Consider the following 18,376-nt stretch of genomic DNA (forward strand, 5'->3'; position numbering starts at 1 on the left):
AAATGCATGAACATGGACAGCAACAATAGCCTGTGTGGTTTTTTGGGAGTCTTTACCACCTGCTGGTGCTCATTTGGAAATAAGGGGTCCAAATCTTCCACAACACTGCCACCAGCCTGAACCGTTGATATAAGGCAGGATTGCTTTCATGTTGCATATGCCACACTCTCAGACCAGACAATGTTTTTCTGATCTTTAGTTCAATTTTGGTGTTTAGTTTTGTGTTTTCAGGAGTGGCATCTGGTGAGGTCATCTGCTGCTGTAGTCCATAAGGTTTAACTTGTTATGCAATTCTTAGACGCTCTTCTGCATAGCTCAGTTTTATGGTTTTTTCCCCAAGAGAACTGATGCTCATGAGATGTTTTCTCTTTTTCCTGACCATTCTTTCTGAAATCCTTAGGTTATACAGAAATATTCCAGTGTAGTTTCTAGTCTGTCTGGCACGAACAACCATACCAAAAACACTTAAATCCCCATTCTTTTTCATCCTGTTGGTTGGTTTGTTCCTCACTAGGTCATCTTGACCATGTCTACATAGCTAAGTGTTGCCATGTAGTTGGTGTATGCATTAAGAGCAACTGAACAGGTGCACCTAACAAACTGTAAAGAGGTTGAAACTCCGGTGGCAATACTTGTTGTATGAAGAACAACTTTATTATTTATGGGTTTCTGTCTGTGACCCCCAACAAAAGCTTCAATCTCTACACTATTGCTCCTCTCCATGTACTTTGAAAGGAGGTGAAGTTGTGCCAGTAAGTGTTTATCACATATGCAATAGTTCGACTGATTTCAAAATCATTTTATGTTGTATGGAAGAGATGCATGCAGCCAAATGATCAGAGGGTTTATTGCGTTCTATGATACAGTACATATGTAACTAAAGTAGTAATAGTAATAAGTATTGATTATTTGTTAATGAAAAAATATGCAAACGTAGTCATAAGATTACCCAAATCCCTACAAGCTATTAAAAAGCCCCAAAATAAACCAATTAGTTGTCAAATGTATTCAAATGCATATACATTACATATTACATACAGTGTTCTGGAATAAAATACCTTGGCTTAAGATCATTTTGGTGTGTGGGAGAGATACATGCATACAAATGACAGCTCACTGTATGTATCTAACACAGCTCGAGTTGTCCTGCCTCAGTAAACAGGTCTCTTATCTAATAGTGGACTGTTCTTTCAAAGCTGGTTTTTCTATTAGACTAGTCATGCAGTACTTAAATCCTTTTTGTGCAACCCACTTTCACTTCTTTTCATACACAATACAGTGCTCTCTGATCCTCTCCATCATTCTACCCACTGACATTATATAACATCAAATCAGATCATATCTAAAAAGAATCATACTCAATACCTCTATTTTATGCCTATTTTCTATGACTTCATCAAATAAATTTGTTTTAAACACTACACACATGGTGTTTCTACTGGAAAATGAGCATCTGAATTGCCTTTATTTTCAATTGATTGGGTATTTAAGAAGTTTTATTTATTCACAGTGCATTTTATTCAGAAGGATATGCTCTCATGGCTCTTTAACAACAAAAAAAAGACATCTTTTTAAAAGTTATATTTTTGCAGGCATGCATCCTTTGGTTTATCTGTTGATGAAAACGTCCATAGGGCTTTGACAAGATTTCTTCCATCTTTGCTGGCATAAAAGTACAGCAATTACAGTAACACTTTTCAAGCTTTTGCTTTGCTGAATGTGCCAAAGCGGCCCCCATGATTTACTCTAAGCGCAGGGAATATTTCTTTCACTGCTGTATACAAGTCTTCAAAATCCCGGCTTACTGTGATGTCCTAGAGAAAGTGATACACAGAGGAACTAGTGAATAAGAGAACACTTGGAAAAAATGTCAAGGACCTAAGACGTGTGACTTACTGAAAAGTCTAAAGTCTCCATGGCTGAATCTGGGTTGTCCTGTACAGATTTAAGGATCCCATAGCATCCAGCATTCAGGATGGGGTTCCTACCAATCTGGTTACACACAGTACACAAGAAAAAAACAGCAAAAATTGTTATGTTCTGGATAGGCAAGTGATGAAGAACTTTCCTATTATTAACTTTAAAAAAATATTTCTACCCTTCATATCATGATATCTCCTCAGTGAAGCTATGTACAAAAAATAGTTTATCATGTTTTCTCATTCTGGTGGAGATTTAAATGACAAAATCAGTACACTTCTCACATCTGTTCAGCGCCCGTGAAGTTAGTCAATTAACTTAGCGTGGTTCTGCACTTATGAAATTCAATAATTAACTAGTTGAATGCAATTTTTTTGTAAAAATGATAATTAGCTGTTTATGTGGGTTCTGGGAAGGAACCAATAACTTCCTGGAGTCTTTGCTGTTATAACGCTTAATGCCAAGAAAGTTGTACTTGTAATTCCCATAAAACTGGAAAATGTTTTTCCTTACGCTTTAGTTTTTCTACAGATTAGACAAAGACAGTGGTAGGCAGACTGTGTAATCACAGAGCCACTATTTTTCAGTGTTTATGCTCCACTAAACTAACCAGCTGGTAGAGGTAGACATTCATTTATATCTATGGTATGTCCTCAAATGCCAGCTTATTCCTTTATTCCTGGGATGGTTTTGGTCTATTATTATTTTAATTCAAAATTTGCATTATGTAATTCTCCAGAGTCAATCTAAACAATATACAAGGAAAAATACAGCTGAAATAATAGTAGCAGATACAAATTCACCTTCTTAACACCACCACCATCACAGCATTTCAAATAATGAAGTCAGTATAGATGCAAACACAATTCCAAAATGAAAATGTTAACAGAAACAAAATAAAACAGAAAGCAAAAAAATGTAATGAAATGTAAAAATGTCATAAACTCATATTTTATGCACAGTAGAAGATAGAAAACAATTCAAATGCTTAAACCAAGACATTTTACTATTTCATGAAGAATATTATGCCATTTTTAATTTAGCAACACGTCTCCAAAGAGGAGTAGCAAAAGGCTAAAAAAAAGCTAACTAAAAAGAAACATCTGGAAAAACTGAGTACAGGTCAGGAAAATGATTAAAGGATTATCTTAGAGCAGCACTGCCTTTAAAAACAGACAGGGTTTCTATCAGGGAAACTGAACTAAGGAACACTTCCAGAATTCTATGCTATGAAAAATGTCAAACACAGGAGCGCACAAGCAGTCAGTATCCAACTGGCAGAATTTAACTCAATTTAGCATGTTCTCTATAACTTTTTCAGTCAGCTGAGCTGAGCACCTGACAATTCAGCTTGAGCATTTACATTAAAATGAAGTACACTGATCCATTTATTTATCCTATTTTATCCACTGATGCCCCCCATTGCTCGTGAAGCTAGAACCAATCTCTTTTCAGCAGCTTACATTCAGGGATTTGATTGTCTTGTTTACTTTGAGGCCCATGGCGAGGTGGATCGCTCCTTCAGGGGGTATTCGGTTGTTACTGTGGCGAGAAACAAAAGCAGAAAACAAGAGTGTGTGTTGGAGTGTGAGGGAAGCAATCATAAAGTGTTACTTTTTTAAATGGTATTATTCATCCAAGTGAATTTGTAAAGCAAGCTCTGTTTTACTAAAAAAGTTAAGCAAACGGTAGAGGAAACTGGATTATTTGATTTCTTTCTTTAAGAATAAGGGTAATCACCATTTAAGATCTATTAGAATCAGTCTGGAAGAGAAGTTTGAACTCGCCAGGAAGTTTATAAACAATGTGAAAGATAAGATTGTGAATTCTAATTTGTGAAAATGATCACTCATTAATCTGATCATTCGATAGTAACACAACAGAGACACATACCTGATATTTAACTCTTCTAAAACATTGTTCTCTTTAAGAGCCTGTCCTAAAGCACTGGCTCCTTCTTTCCCAAAGCCATTAAATGACAGATCCAGTATTCTAAGAAAAACATTTTCCTGAAACACAGAAAAGAATATATCAATACTTAAAGGAACAACTTGAACAAGTTCTCTAACAAGATTAAATCTCAACAAAAGAACTATCTTACTTTAAAAATGACAGTGCAGTATAGATTCTGAATTAAAAATCCCTCCCAGGGTGTGAATCAATCACACCTGTCAGTGATCAGGGTCAACTTGGCCATGTTGGTCAATAAGACAGGGAAAGGAAAACTACTGTATAGCTTCTCTTGCAGTGAGATGCTTGATGAATACCTGCCTGGGGGGCTGCTTCACAAAGCAGGATAAGGGAGTCAGCCAAGATATGAGATGTCGTCTGCAATTAGCAATTACCATATTATTAATCTTAATAGGTTTTGATGTCAGTGTAGCATCATTATGATGTTGTTATAATTCTTTTACCAGCTAAGTATCCCTGGTTTGGGAGTTTCCACTCCACTTAGCCAAAATTTCAGTCATTATCAATTCAGATAAATAGATCGCTTTATGTATAATATATTGTTAAAGGTGGGTGGCCAAAGGTACAGTTCACAAACGTTTTTTTGTACTTTCCTTTTATTGGATTCCCAATTTTTCAGTTCAAGGCCCTTTTTAGAGAGGGACTTACTTTCACGTTTTTTTTTTGGTTTTTTTACTGGTTTCATTGGTTACAAATGCAGATATGAGGAAGTTATATAAAGCCTTTCATAGCTTTAGGGAAAGTTGTGCAAAATCTGATGTAACGGGGATGTGGAGTTAGAAAATGGAGGGTTACTAGATTCAAGTATAAATTTTTTGGTTATGCACATGAAGTTAAATATTTTTACTTGACTGGTAAATTATTTATGCCCAACACCAGATGTGATATTTTTAGCCACTTTCATTTGACATACCGCTATTTTAACTTAGGATAATTTGTTATTTGATGGCTTCAACTAATCAATGTACTTTAGTCTTATTTTTCATTGTACCATTAGATCTTCTTTGTCTTGCATGAGGTCAGGAAGCTAATCTAGGGTTTACACATTCATGTCCAAGTGTATTACCCCAAGACCATTGGCCAGCATTGCTGCTCCTTTTTGTCGAATGCAATTCCATGCCAGGTTTAGCGATCTCAGCCCGGTGTTCTCAGACAGAGCATCTCCCAGGTGTTCCCCTTGTGAAAATAGAAAATGAACATACGAATAATTCAGGGCAATCTGATAAAATAAATAGTTGCATTATTGCATTTTTAAAACAATGAAATGTACTCATCCTCATATAAAGGCTTGTTTAGAAAAAGTGAGTCTGTTTATTAATTATTCATGAATAATTATAATGTTTATCTAATGTAATATATTAGATACACATTATATAATATAATATAATGTGTAAAAATGGTAACAAGATAGTTTAGACATGTTTATGAATTATTATACATAGTCAGAAAAACTTTTTTTTTTTTTTAAACTCTGCTCTTCAAAACACTGTATCATCTCCAGTATATTCCCTTAATGCTTTACTGAGTGACGACTATAGAGGTAACTATCCTGGACAAAAATATATACCCCTCATCATGTCACTGACATTTTCCATAAATATAAAAAACTGCATGACACTCGGTGGTTCATAATCACTCAAGATAATGTGCTCAGCTGGAAAAGCCATAATGCCATAGCATGAATGTCAGTGTGTTTGACTGCTACACTTTTGGTACATGCTCGAGTGCGCTTAAAACACATGAAAATGTACTTTGACATATCAGCAGAAGCATTGAGGAAGACAGAATAGATGTCGTCTGCAATGATGAATCATAGCGATAAGATATGGCGGTGTCCCCTTTCCCTCATGTAGATTTATTTTCAATTATCTATATCAGATGCTTACTGCTCTGGTCTGCCATTCTTCCACAAGGTACCTGTCACAAAGCTCATCCGCATGATAATTGAAAGAGGTTTTAATGAAGGCGAAATGTGCTTGACCTTTGAATGCCACAATCTGCTGCCGCATGCTGTCTTATGACTGCTTGGAGATAAGGCTGCACCATTATGGCAAAATCTTTTATGACAGCAGAACCCCTCTCCCACCCCCCTTCTGCTTACATGCTTACACACAGCATAGTCCTAATGTTAAATAAATCTGCACTCTTAACAGTAATAGTCGCTTCACAGGCCTTTATTGTACATTAATTATAAATGGAAAAGAGAGCAAAAATAGCATATACGATGACTTCAGCAGCTATTGGCATATTGAAAATAATCATTCATAGTATCCGACCAATTTATGGGTGGGCTGATACAAAGGCCGATATTACTACTTGCTGATCTACAGATATCAGTATTTATAATGTGTGATTAAAAAAAACAAGTAAGTAGTGGGAGAAACATTCTTTAGCCATGTTATGAGTACTGGCATTACATAGTTTGTCCAACAGAGGGCACTCTAGACAAATAACTATAGATAACAAATGCTAGGAAATCTGTTTATGTTTTGTGTGTCTGAAAGAAAAACGAATACTGGCTAATGTGTATATACAATTTTCGGTATTGTTATCGCTTGGCCTTAAAAATCCTATATCAATTTTGTTCTACTCATTTATGTACAGATAAAAAAGAAAAGTAAACACAGAATAACGTTGATTTTAGGCAATAAAATCCTTAAATAAATTATTTTGCTAGTCTTTAAAAAAATATCTTCAAAAGATGGAAAGAGAAACTATGCACCAATGAGTGTATTTAAATAGTTGTGTGCCTTATAATTTCAATGGTTTTATCTAAACTGTAAGTGAAATTACAGGACAATTATATAGGAAATTATAGTAGTCTACACTAATATTTTGGACTGTGCTCTCCAGTTTGCCCAGTTAACCCTTTAATCCTATCTGGCTAACCAAAATTAAAACTAGCAGCTACACCTTAGGCCAACATTAGTAATGGATCTTGTCTGTGCCTTCTGATCTCTGCTGCTGGTTTCTCGTGGAAATCAGGAAATCAGAGGGCAGATATTTTTAAAGGCCCAAATTAAGATGAAAAGCAAAGAAAAAGGATTTACATCCTATTCCCCACACTGCCTTAATGTCTTTTGCGATTTATTGATGCAACATATAATTTCTGGGTCCTGAAGTTCAGTTATCTGGTGCTGTTAATGGAAAATATGTGAAAAACTGTATCTCTTGCACAAATCTTTAATATCATCTTAATAAAAACTGGAGTCATGGGTACTGTTTCAATCTTTGAAAGGCTACAGCCTTATAGAAACTATGAGACCTTTACAAAACTAATTACTTTGCTACCTGCACTCTCCCCCAGAGCATTGTAGCTGAGGTCGAGGTGCTGTAGTTTGGTGTTGGTGATCAGCGCTGGGCAGAGGTGTTCAGTGGACCGGTCTGTGAAATGGTTTCCTGACAGAATGAGGCTCACCAGGGTGCTGTTCTCTTTAAGCATACCAGCTATGGCTTTGGCTCCATAAACCTCTAGATTGTTATTGGACAGATCCACCTCTGGGATTGACACACAAATTGAAACATCATGCAAGGTGAAAAGAGACCAATAAAAAGTGGCAAGTAAACTAAACACAAGAAGGTTCCAAAAAGACCAAATAGCATTCTCAAAATGTTTTTGAGCATTTGGTAACTGTCATTATTGCAGTACAGTATTTCACAAAAAAAAAGATTAATCATTTCCTCTGCTTTATTTTTTCTGAATTTCACATATTTCTCACATACTGTCTCTATTTTTGGAGTAAATTTCCTTTGGGAGGAGGTAGAGGAAAATTCAGTTTAAATGCGATAGGTTTAGCTGGGGAGTGCATTTGATAAAGCTTTTGAATCTAAAAAATAAATCACTGTTTTTAGATACTGTCACTACTACAGCAATGTGTCTGAAATGACCTTCCAAGCTATTGCGTGCTATTTAAGTTAATCAACTAACTTTTAAATTAAAAATGAATTAAGTTGGATTTTTTGATGGCTTATCACCATCTGAAAATGCATTTGGAAAGACAAATACTACTTAAAGTTATTTACACAAAAGTAACTGAGAAATAATGCATTCAGTATATAGTGACAATGTGCATTTCAACTGCAGCAAATCAACTGGACCAGCAATTTGGTTGAAGATAACAGGCATTCCTATCCTCCCCGAGACTGAATTATAACTACTTCTCCTGATCCCTAATATTTTATCTAGCACCAGCAGCAGCTGCAACATGCTTTGGCTTTTACTGAAACAGACTGGATAGACTGCTCTAATGATGAATCCCCATAAGCTAGTTTTCTTCAAGCACCACCCTTAGGTCAAAAAAACACATTGATGATTTGGAGGAATTACTGAAGCCAACTCAGATGTTCTTATTTTTTCAATCAATGATGAAGATGTTCTAGCTTTGTGGATTTTTTATTTATTTATTTTTATAGAGCAACAAACTATTTGCTAAATGATGATCTTCTAAATTGGTGAGACAATTTCCACTCCAGCTTACAAGTTATCTCTTTTATGGTGCATTTTTGAGAGTTATACCAGAGAATCAAATACTTGTGATTTGATGCTTTTTCATTTTCTACTGTATCTGGAATCATATCCAGTGAAGATGTAAATTTATTAATGAGATAATCAACCTTTGTGGGGGTAAAGTTCAGTAAAGTTTAGCTGGTCTGCAGTATGTTGACACATAGCATTGAAGAAGATAACAATGGAGGAATTATATTGGTAAACTAGTTACTGCACTTTCAGTAAGACATCTACTGTGATGAAATATATTCCCCACTGCGGCGTGATCCATTATTGTAAAATTAAATGTTGTTAGGAACTGATCAGACAAAATGTGGAAATTATCAGACAAATATATAATATGTAATGTAAAAAATACATAAAAACAACATGACATTCCTGAGTTAAAACTTGATTAGCTGTGTTGTCTCTAACATGTGACTGTGTGCATCTGAAGTTGTTTGCACAAGTTCTTATTATAAATTGCAACAAAGTAACATGTTCCTACAGGAAATTGAAATTTCTTGCACAGTATAATGATTTGTTCTTACAATTATCTTGTGTATAGGATAAATTTCACCTTATGGGACTTTAAGGCTTCGGTATAATGATATGTAGAGGAACCATATATAGGTGTTCTTCTCCTTAGAGTTTTCTCATGTTCCAAACTGCACATACAACTGGTGCAATATGAGAAAGAACAGATATAAAAGGGAAACTTGAGATGGTAAGTGTTTTATATTTATTGGTGGAAAATGTTGAATATGTTGATGTTGGGGTCCCACCTTTGCCATTAAGAAGTATAAAGAAAAAAAGAACACAACGTGTTGAGTCCACAGTAAATCACAGTAAATCACAGTAAAACCACCTGTAATGTAGCAATTTCCTTTTAACATCTCAGCTATAGCAGCTCCACCCATGCCTTCCATCCAATTATCTCGCAGGTTCAGCCGCAGTATTGAAGTGTTGGTTACCAGGGGAACCGCCAGTGCTTTGGTGCCCTGAAAATACACAACCATACCCCCCAACCCATCCTCAAAGTGAATTTCTTCTGTTTGTTCACAGCAGTATACATTCTTATCTGCATTCCTGTTAAAAGATGTACTCACACAGGTGGGCAGAGAGAGAGAGAGGGGAATATTAAACCTGTACAAGACAAATGAAGCAGAAGGGAGCGATGTGGAGGCGTAGGTCAGAAATGAAACTCACAGCACATGAAAATTATTGTTTCTAGCATGGCTAATGAGAAAGTTGAGTGCATGAAGCCTTAACTGAGTCGACTTGATGATAAATAGGACAGAATCTGCCTCATCGGGGTATAGCACGTTTAAATGCAAGCAAAGTAAATTTCTGTAAGATTTAAAAAGCGTATCAATTTCCAAGACATAAAACAGATAACCTTTGGAAGTCACACTTTGTTATTTTACCCTTTGTGTTTTGCAGATAAAGACATATTTAAAATCCAATTTAATCTGTCTGAATGACGTTCCTGGTGCTGCAACCTACGGAATGAGCTGGTTAAGGAACGAATTTATTTTTTATAACTTTCATTTACACCATTATAGAGCAGCGCAAGCCTGTAAAAATGTCAAACAGTGCAGCAGCTGAAAGCCCCTGCCTGACCAGTTTCAGTTTTGGAAAGAATTTACTCTTACCTCAGTCGGATATATAAAACCAAAGAGGTATTTTACACTGATTACTATTAAAAAAAAGACAGTAATTATTATCGATTACTAGGGATAGATAGCGGTCATAACTGACAAAAATACAATTTTAAATTTTGTTTTGTTTAATGTTTTGTGCTTCTTCTTTTTTTAAATGAGTATATTGTAAGGATAATAAAGAAACCTTAATGATGTGTATACAGTGTTGGGAAGGTTACTTTTAAAATGTATTCCATTACAGAATACATGCCCCAAAATGTATTCTGTAACGTATTCCGTTATGTTACTCGATGAGAGTAACGTATTCTGAATATTTTGGATTACTTAATATGTTATCATGCTTTTTACAACTACATGAATGTACTATTGCTGTCATTTATTACTGTTACTGAAGGTTCGTGGCTCCGAACCGTAGTAAAGGGACCTCTGGCTAATACAGTGCGTTCTGTGTCGGGCTCGTAGCCGAAAACTAGCTTTACTTTGTTGTCTGGGTCAAGTTTGCTAGCGAGAGACAGAGAGAGGCGTTGAAAGGCTGCTCCAACAGGACTTTTTGTTTCAGAGGAAAACACGAACACAATGTACTGTCGAGTCTTAATAGCTTACTTACAACTGGGCTCGTCAGGCACTATTCTTGGCTGCAGTGGTTGTTATTATATTTACATGCTTCCAGCTCCCGTTTTTGCTCGATGACAGCTCGTACCTTTTCTCCCTCCCTCGCTCACAGACACATAACGTGTATGGCAGTCCATTCTCCTTGCAGCACGGACTACACTGCCCATGATGCTACATTCTTTAGAGCTATACCGGAAGCATTCTGCCGCTTAGCACAACAACAACAAAAAGGCCTCTCTCACCCAGGAAACAGGCAGAGAGAGAGCGTCACCCTGTAACCATGGCAACCGTAACGCTGCCGCCTGGAACAACAGAAGTAGCTGTCAAACAAAACCCAAACAGTCCTGACCCGCCACAATATGAAACAGGAAAGTACCGCCATGTAATCCATTTATTTCAACAAAGTAACTGTATTCTAAATACCACCTTTTAAAACGGTAACTGTAACGGAATATGTCTGTGAAGGTTCTCAGTCATCCAGGTCATCGTAGTCAAAGGAGCTTGCAAAGAAAAGCGTCTGGACTTGTTTAAGTTACTTGAAGACGTTTCACCTCTCATCCGAGAGGCTTCTTCAGTTCTAACGTCAAATGGTGGAGAGTCCCAGATATAAACCTGGTGGGAGTGTCCCCCCACAGAGGGACAAAAGGACCCCCTGATGATCCTCTAATCGCCTGAGCCAAGGTGTGGAACTGGGTGTGGGTCCCAATCAGCCAGAGTTTCAGGTGAGTTCATTGTGAAACCTGGCCCCACCTTATCATGCGAATTCCTGAGGTCAGATGGCCCAGGGTGTGAGTGGGCGTTAAGGCGTCTGGGAAGGGATCTCAAAACTGGATTATAGATGGCAGAGAGTTGGTGTCGTAAACCACCGCCTCTGTTCAAAGATGGTCGCTCACAGTGGACATAGATGGCTTCTTTCACTCCTCTTTCAAACCATCTGTCCTCTCTGTCCAAAATGTGAACATTGGCATCCTCGAAAGAGTGTCCTTTATCCTTAAGATGCAGATGGACAGCTGAATCTTGTCCTGTGGAGGTGGCTCTTCTGTGTTGTGCCATGCGCTTGTGAAGTGGCTGTTTGGTCTCTCCAATGTAGAGGTCTGGGCATTCCTCGCTGCACTGTACGGCATACAGCACATTGTTAAGTCTGTGTTTTGGCGTTTTGTCTTTCGGGTGAACCAGTTTTTGTCTGAGTGTGTTGCTGGGTCTGAAGTACACCGGGATGTCATGCTTGGAGAAAACCCTCCTGAGTTTCTCTGATACACCGGCTACATAGGGGATGACAATGTTGTTGCGTCTGTCCTTCTTATCCTCGAGGATGTCGAGAACTGAAGAAGCCTCTCGGATGAGAGGTGAAACGTCTTCAAGTAACTTAAACAAGTCCAGACGCTTTTCTTTGCAAGCTCCTTTGACTGTAACGGAATACAGTTACTCATATTTTGTATTTTAAATACGTAACGGTGGTACTTGTATTCCGTTACTCCCCAACACTGTGTGTATATGTATGGAAATGTTAATGTTTAATACTAAATGTAGTGCAAATCTGTTTATTTCAGGTTGTGACACCATAATAATCTTGTCTCTAATGTGCAGGACCATGTAATTAAATAGGTTTTCTCTATCAGCATAGATCAATAGAATGAAAATAGAAGAACAGAAGCTTGTTTTCTTAAGAGGTGAAATACTGGAGTAAGTATTGGTGAAGTCTATATAACAGACTAGAGCATCAAAGCTATGTATTCACAAAATGAAAACAACTGACAGGTAAGTCATAACATTGATTATCTTGTTACAAACGGAACTGTCAAATGTTGTCAACAACAAGTACTGTAGACGGGATGCAGGAAAAGCGTAATGGGCTTTAGGATAAAATGTGACAATTAACAGTATCGCTTGCTGCATAAATCAAATGTATGGAGATCTTGTAGGAAAAGCAATATTAGTGTTAATGTGTTTTGAGTAGATTTGGTACATGTTTTAAGGTAAAAATCCTGATAGCACATTTTATTATCTCATCTAAAAATCCATTACTGCAACTTTAATGGTCATTACCACTAGCTAAGACAAGAAAAACATCACAGTGAAATGCAAATCGTGCTTGTTTGATAAGTATCTGTTAGCTGCAAAGAACTTTACCACAAATTTTACCAAGGACGCTTGCAAACTTTGCACATTAGGTTTACAAAATAGTGGAGAGAAGAAAAATTAACAATACCTAGCTTTAAGGCCGGCTAAAGCTCTTGCTCTTCAAATTAATAAACTCGTTGCTTGTATTTGTTAAATGAGATGCTACCAACATCTAAATCATCTACATCATCCACCGCTACATCATCTTGTTCAAAAAATCTAAGCTGCAGTCAGTGCACGGAAATGAAAATGATCTAAACAATGCAATGGTGTTTATTTGTTTGTGTTTTTCTCACCAAGAAGCAATAGCTTACTTTATTAATAAAACTTACAATGTAGCATCACTACTACTGCTACCACAGTGAACTTTTGAAGTCTTGATTGCCTCGGTTGGTTTAAAGTATTTTGTTGGGAGGAGGATCAGCACAATAGGAGACAGATGATTAAGTGTTGGGGATGATCCATTTATGTTCCGTGTCCTTGGAAAAGAACTGAAATCTTTGAATCTCGGATACGCTGGACTTGGACACAGAACTGACTACTAGTGATCTCATGATCATCTATCCTGAAGGAGCCATGTGACTTTGAATTAGCATATCATTCACTGAGTAAAAGCCTGGATTAATCTAAAGTACTGTTACAAGATAATCGTTTTGAACATGCCTAGCTGGTAGTCAGTTTCACACGCATGTGAGGACCTTTGCACAGTTGGTTCATTTCAAATATCCTTCATCAGGTGAAACTGATCTGATGAGTGAGCCAGGGAGAGAAAAGGGATATATTCTTCCATTCTACACAAAAAGAGAAGGGTTGTGGGGGGTGGCCTGAACCTTCTGTATCAGTTTTTAATACAGCATGACCGCAGTTTTATAATGGTGTCATCATTTTCTTTGGTACCTAACCCTCAATAGCTTGAAAATCATCTCTTTAAAGTCTGTTTAAAGCCAGAAAGAAATATGTTGAATGATGTGTTGACTTTTTAACACCAGATAAAAATGTTTTCAGTGACCCTGATAAGGTTAAAAACTGAAAAAAATTAGCTGTATTGTCTGCTTTGAAATGTTCCAGGCATATCTGCTGAGGGTGTAGATTGACAGGTCTAATAAATGAAATGCACTAAGGGAGAAATTATAAAGTGCTGCAAAGACTATTTTAAACACAGTGTGGCTGTTTCTCTGATGCGGTCAGTTTGGAACAAAACTCTAAAACTACTTGAATTTATTAAATTAAATTTTAAATTTCTAACTTCTAACTGCTTAGATTTCTCAATTATTGAAATACCCCCCCCCCCCCCCCTTTTTTTTTTTTATAAGGTTTGGTTTCAGTCTCCAGTTTAATTTGTGGTTTCTTAGCTGGGGTAATAACACTCCACAGCTGTTGTGAAAACCACTGATATTAATATAGTTTGATGACTGTAAATCCCAAATTGCACAGAATATAATGAATACAAAGCTGATGGAAAGCAGTTAAAATTTTTACCTTCAGTATACTATTTCTTTTAAATACCTTAAAATTGCAATATCTGATTTTACTGTTTGGGTAGAATTAAATTGCAACACAAAGTAGGGCAGAATGATGTTAGGTCAGAGGACATCTTTGTATTCCTGGCCACCTGGCAAATGTAAATTCAGCTTTTTCCTCTCTTGGTAACTGCTTTTTGGTTTGAGGGAAATGCTGGGCCTCGGTAGTGTCTAGTGGCCAGTTGACTACTTTCTATTACTGAAAATAACAGCCAGCTGCAGCCAAACTACCAGTTTAGTTTTATGCTAACACTTTTTTTCTGGCTCTTTCCTGATTTATTTTCTCTCTCTCTGGGTTTTTTCTTTTTGGCATATTTTTCCGCGTAGATACAAAAGCAGTGTTTATGTGATGATTATCCAAAACTACCTGGCCCCAAGTGAGAAAGTAATTGCCCCCATTTATAACTCATGAATAAACTGTGAATAAACAGATTTTTTTTGAAAAGCTAAGTCTAATTTCTTTAGCCATACCTTTGCCTAATTACTGCTACACCTGTCAAATCAATAAATTGCTTAAATAGAAAAAACAACAAATCATGCAGTGACTTAAAGAAAGTCAAGAACAGCTGGGAAACAAAATCGTTGACATTTATTTGTCCAAAAAGAATTACAAAGCCTTAGAGTGAAAGTCATTACAGAGTGCTGTCTTTATGTTGCAGGTAAGGAGGCGGCATACGATCTGACGGGGCAGACATGCTACATGACAGCGTGTAAAACAATCCGGGTGGTCCCTGCCTCTTATTTCCTGCAGCATATGCAAAATAGCATGCTGGTTATGATGCATCACATAAAAACTGCATTTTGTATCTACGCGGACAAATATGCCAAAAAAAAAAAAAACCCAGAGAGAGAGAAAATAAATCAGGAAAGAGCCAGAAAAAAAGTGTTAGCATAAAACTAAACTGGTAGTTTGGCTGCAGCTGGCTGTTATTTTCAGTAATAGAAAGTATTCAACTGGCCACTAGACACTACCGAGGCCCAGCATTTCCCTCAAACCAAAAAGCAGTTACCAAGAGAGGAAAAAGCTGAATTTACATTTGCCAGGTGGCCAGGAATACAAAGATGTCCTCTGACCTAACATCATTCTGCCCTACTTTGTGTTGCAATTTAATTCTACCCAAACAGTAAAATCAGATATTGCAATTTTAAGGTATTTAAAAGAAATAGTATACTTTCTTTCATTATTATTATTATTATGGGGTGGCTGTAGCTCAGGTGGCAGAGCAGGTCAGGTTCGATCCCAGGCTGCCTCCTGGCTGCCTCCTGGCTGCATGCCAAATATCCTTGGGCAAGATACTAACCCCATGTTTGCCTACTGGTGGTGGTCAGAGGGCCCGGTGGGGCCAGTGTCCGGCATCCTCGCCTCTGTCAGTGCGCCCCAGGGTGGCTGTGGCTACAATGTGGCTTGCCATTGCCAGTGTGTGAATGTGTGTGTGATGACTGAATGCAGTGTAAAGCGCTTTGGGGTCCTTAGGGACTGAGTAAAGCGCTATACAAATGCAACCATTTACCATTATCAACAAATGGAGGAAACTCATTCCATTACACTTAACTTCACGTGTCTGTCTTGCTCTCGGTGTGTGTGTTACTTCCTGTCTTATTTTGATAGTCTCCTGTGCTGTGTATGCGATGTTCAGTTTTCCTTCTCTTGTTTTGTTAGCTAGATTCTGTTCAGCTGTGTTCCCTGGTGTTTCCAGTAATCCTAATTACCTGACATAGATGCGCTTATTAATAACATGTATTAATGTTTTTGTTGGTAATATTATTATTATCATTATTGCATTATTATTAATTATAATACTAACAATAAACATATTTCTTAAAACAATAATAAAATAGGAACATTTAGGGAGAAAAAGAGCTACAGAATAAAGAAATTAATCATCTTCCCCTGCACTATTGACAATCTTTTCTTTTGTCACCAGAAACTCAAACTCCCAAGCCTTCCATGAAAGTATCAGCCTTTTTGTCTTTCTAATAATTGTAATAATTTTGCCTTATTTTTTTACTATACCTGAGGCCCCAGGCCGCGATGCATCATAACCAGCGTGCTATTTTGCATATGCTGCAGGAAATAAGAGGCAGGGACCACCCGGAACGTTTTACACGCTGTCATGTAGCATGTCTGCCCCGTCAGATCGTATGCCGCCTCCTTACCTGCAACATAAAGACAGCACTCTGTCTCAGTCGTTCACGCTCCGTACCTTTTGTGTAAAAAGGAGTGATATTGCACATTTTCCCATTGAAGGACCTTTTGAGTGGGACATTGAAATATCTCTTGTTGTTGATTTTGCCCTGTCAGGAAAGCTCATTCATACCAGATGGTTTTCATTTCTGGTGAAAAGGAAGCCTGACACAAAGACTGAGATGAAATCATTAACATGCAGAATAGGACTCCACATATGTGGGTGGGTGCATGTAGGAGTGTCTTTTTTTTAAAAGTCATTTGGTGTTTGAGAAAATGGAAAGGCAGATAGGAAAAAAACAGATGGGTGACAAGAGGGCTTTGCCTTATCTTACATGGTGTGAACAAGAGCAAATTAAGACTTGCTATCAAAACATGATAAAATATTGTAACTATCCAACCCAATTGATCTCCTTTCGGTTGCCAAAATTAAATTATACCTTCAAGCTCCAAATCTGTATCATAGTCCTCATCAGAGCTCAAGCACTCCTGTACTTCAGGCTCCTTTTCTTCGTCTTCCTCGTGTCTTGTGCCTCCGTCTAGCACGTTCCTGTCAGGGCTTGAGTGTTGGTCTTTTGGCCCACGCATATCAACCTCTGTCTGGCTCATTCTTGGCTAGATGGAAAATGAGAAAGTAAGACATCGTGACTCGTCAAACCTGTCTGTTGTATGCAGCCTGTGTGAGCAGAGTTGATTGATTTTACTGCCAGGAGAATAAAACCAATACCTACAGTGTTTAGTTCATCAGTGTGGGCTTGTGTCTTTAAGATCGTATCCTTCTGTTTTTATAATCTTTGAAAGTACTTCCCTATCCTCCCACTCCATTCTTCCCACCTCTCTTTAACCTCTTGAACCACAAGCTATTTTTGCTCTCTTTCACTCCTTTTATTTCTAAGCTTATGGCACATTCACATATGTCTCAGTCAGTGATGCTTTATATTGTTATTTCCAGAATACATAAGTAGAATTAGTTAGCATAGCAGAACAGGTCCTGCACATGTTCGGGCACAGCTCTGATAGTGAATTTCTCAAAAGTGTAATTAAAACACAAGGACATGACTTTGAGGCCCTCCTTTTAAATACATTCATGTGAGTACACAGGTCAAAAGAGCAGTCTATAAAAGGAAGCAGCAGGTCTTTAGTCTGTACGTTTGAGGCTGTGTTTCCTTGCCCAGGGCAAGGAAAGTGCTTAGACGTGCCTAGAGATTTGGTTAAGATCTCAATTTCTAAAACCTATTATGCTCTTTTATGCTCTTACAGGTCTATAACATGCTTTCAGTTCTCACCCAAAGTCCCTCTCCTATATCTCATTTAATCTCGAGCTTTTTGAAATTCTGCCTTTGAACAGTCTTAAGAATCTAATCTTACCTACCTGGTCGTTCACACTTCCCTTGCTCAAGAGTTTGCAAACTTGGCTGCATAGTCGGTTTCCTACCTCCCCCAGCTGCAGCTTCCCACTTTCTGTTTCTGCGTCATCGTCTTCCAGCACAGACGGCAGCAGCACCTGCTTGGCCAACTTCTTCCCATGAAGCATGACACTGATAATAGCTGTAATATTGATACTAAGACAACTATTTTGCTACCTTTATGCAGAAATTCCTTAGTAATTTCTTTCTTTTTTCCTTCTGTCCTTTTTTTGTGCTTTTAGATCCAAACGGCAAGTAAAATGTTTGCGTTGTGAGCTCAATCACTGCACTGAATTTCAGCAGGATTTGGTGCACTATGTCTTCTCGCAACCGAGCTTACTTAAAGGTCTTGGCAAACTCTGCTGTGGTAAAAGGCTAGGGCTTCACTACCTGACTGTAAGTCACCAATCAGAGTTCTTTTGTCATGTTTGGATGGCTTGATTTGTTGACAGGTTGTCATGGCACTCTCAGTACTCTGAGTGCCGACTCTT

At 37.6% G+C, this 18,376-nt stretch overlaps 1 protein-coding gene across 1 annotated transcript; it reads right to left on the reverse strand.

Annotated features, from left to right (window-relative positions):
• Nucleotides 1-1,485: 1,485 nt before the first annotated feature.
• lrrc74b (leucine rich repeat containing 74B) lies at nt 1,486-18,244 on the reverse strand. Its single transcript, XM_006803861.3, has 10 exons — nt 17,915-18,244; nt 16,920-17,094; nt 16,309-16,451; nt 9,246-9,378; nt 7,183-7,389; nt 4,958-5,067; nt 3,814-3,929; nt 3,384-3,462; nt 1,897-1,992; nt 1,486-1,814 (listed from the first exon to the last, which is right to left on the reverse strand). Exons 1-10 carry the CDS (start codon nt 18,011-18,013, stop codon nt 1,698-1,700), a joined length of 1,275 nt encoding a protein of 424 aa, XP_006803924.2. The 5' UTR covers nt 18,014-18,244; the 3' UTR covers nt 1,486-1,697.
• Between the last annotated feature and the right edge of the window lie 132 nt (nt 18,245-18,376).

Source organism: Neolamprologus brichardi, chromosome 12 (genome assembly GCF_056152115.1).
Source record: "Neolamprologus brichardi isolate AB-2024 chromosome 12, ASM5615211v1, whole genome shotgun sequence".
Classification (NCBI taxonomy): Eukaryota; Metazoa; Chordata; class Actinopteri; order Cichliformes; family Cichlidae; genus Neolamprologus; species Neolamprologus brichardi.

Excerpts from the sequence above, each read along its gene's own strand:
- lrrc74b (XM_006803861.3), bottom strand. The coding sequence starts at position 18,013 with ATGCTTCATGGGAAGAAGTTGGCCAAGCAGGTGCTGCTGCCGTCTGTG. Across the intron at positions 17,095-17,914 it reads GGAAGCTGCAGCTGGGGGAG|CCAAGAATGAGCCAGACAGA; the intron begins GTAGGAAACCGA and ends TTTTCCATCTAG. Across the intron at positions 1,815-1,896 it reads TGGAGACTTTAGACTTTTCA|GACATCACAGTAAGCCGGGA; the intron begins GTAAGTCACACG and ends CACTTTCTCTAG.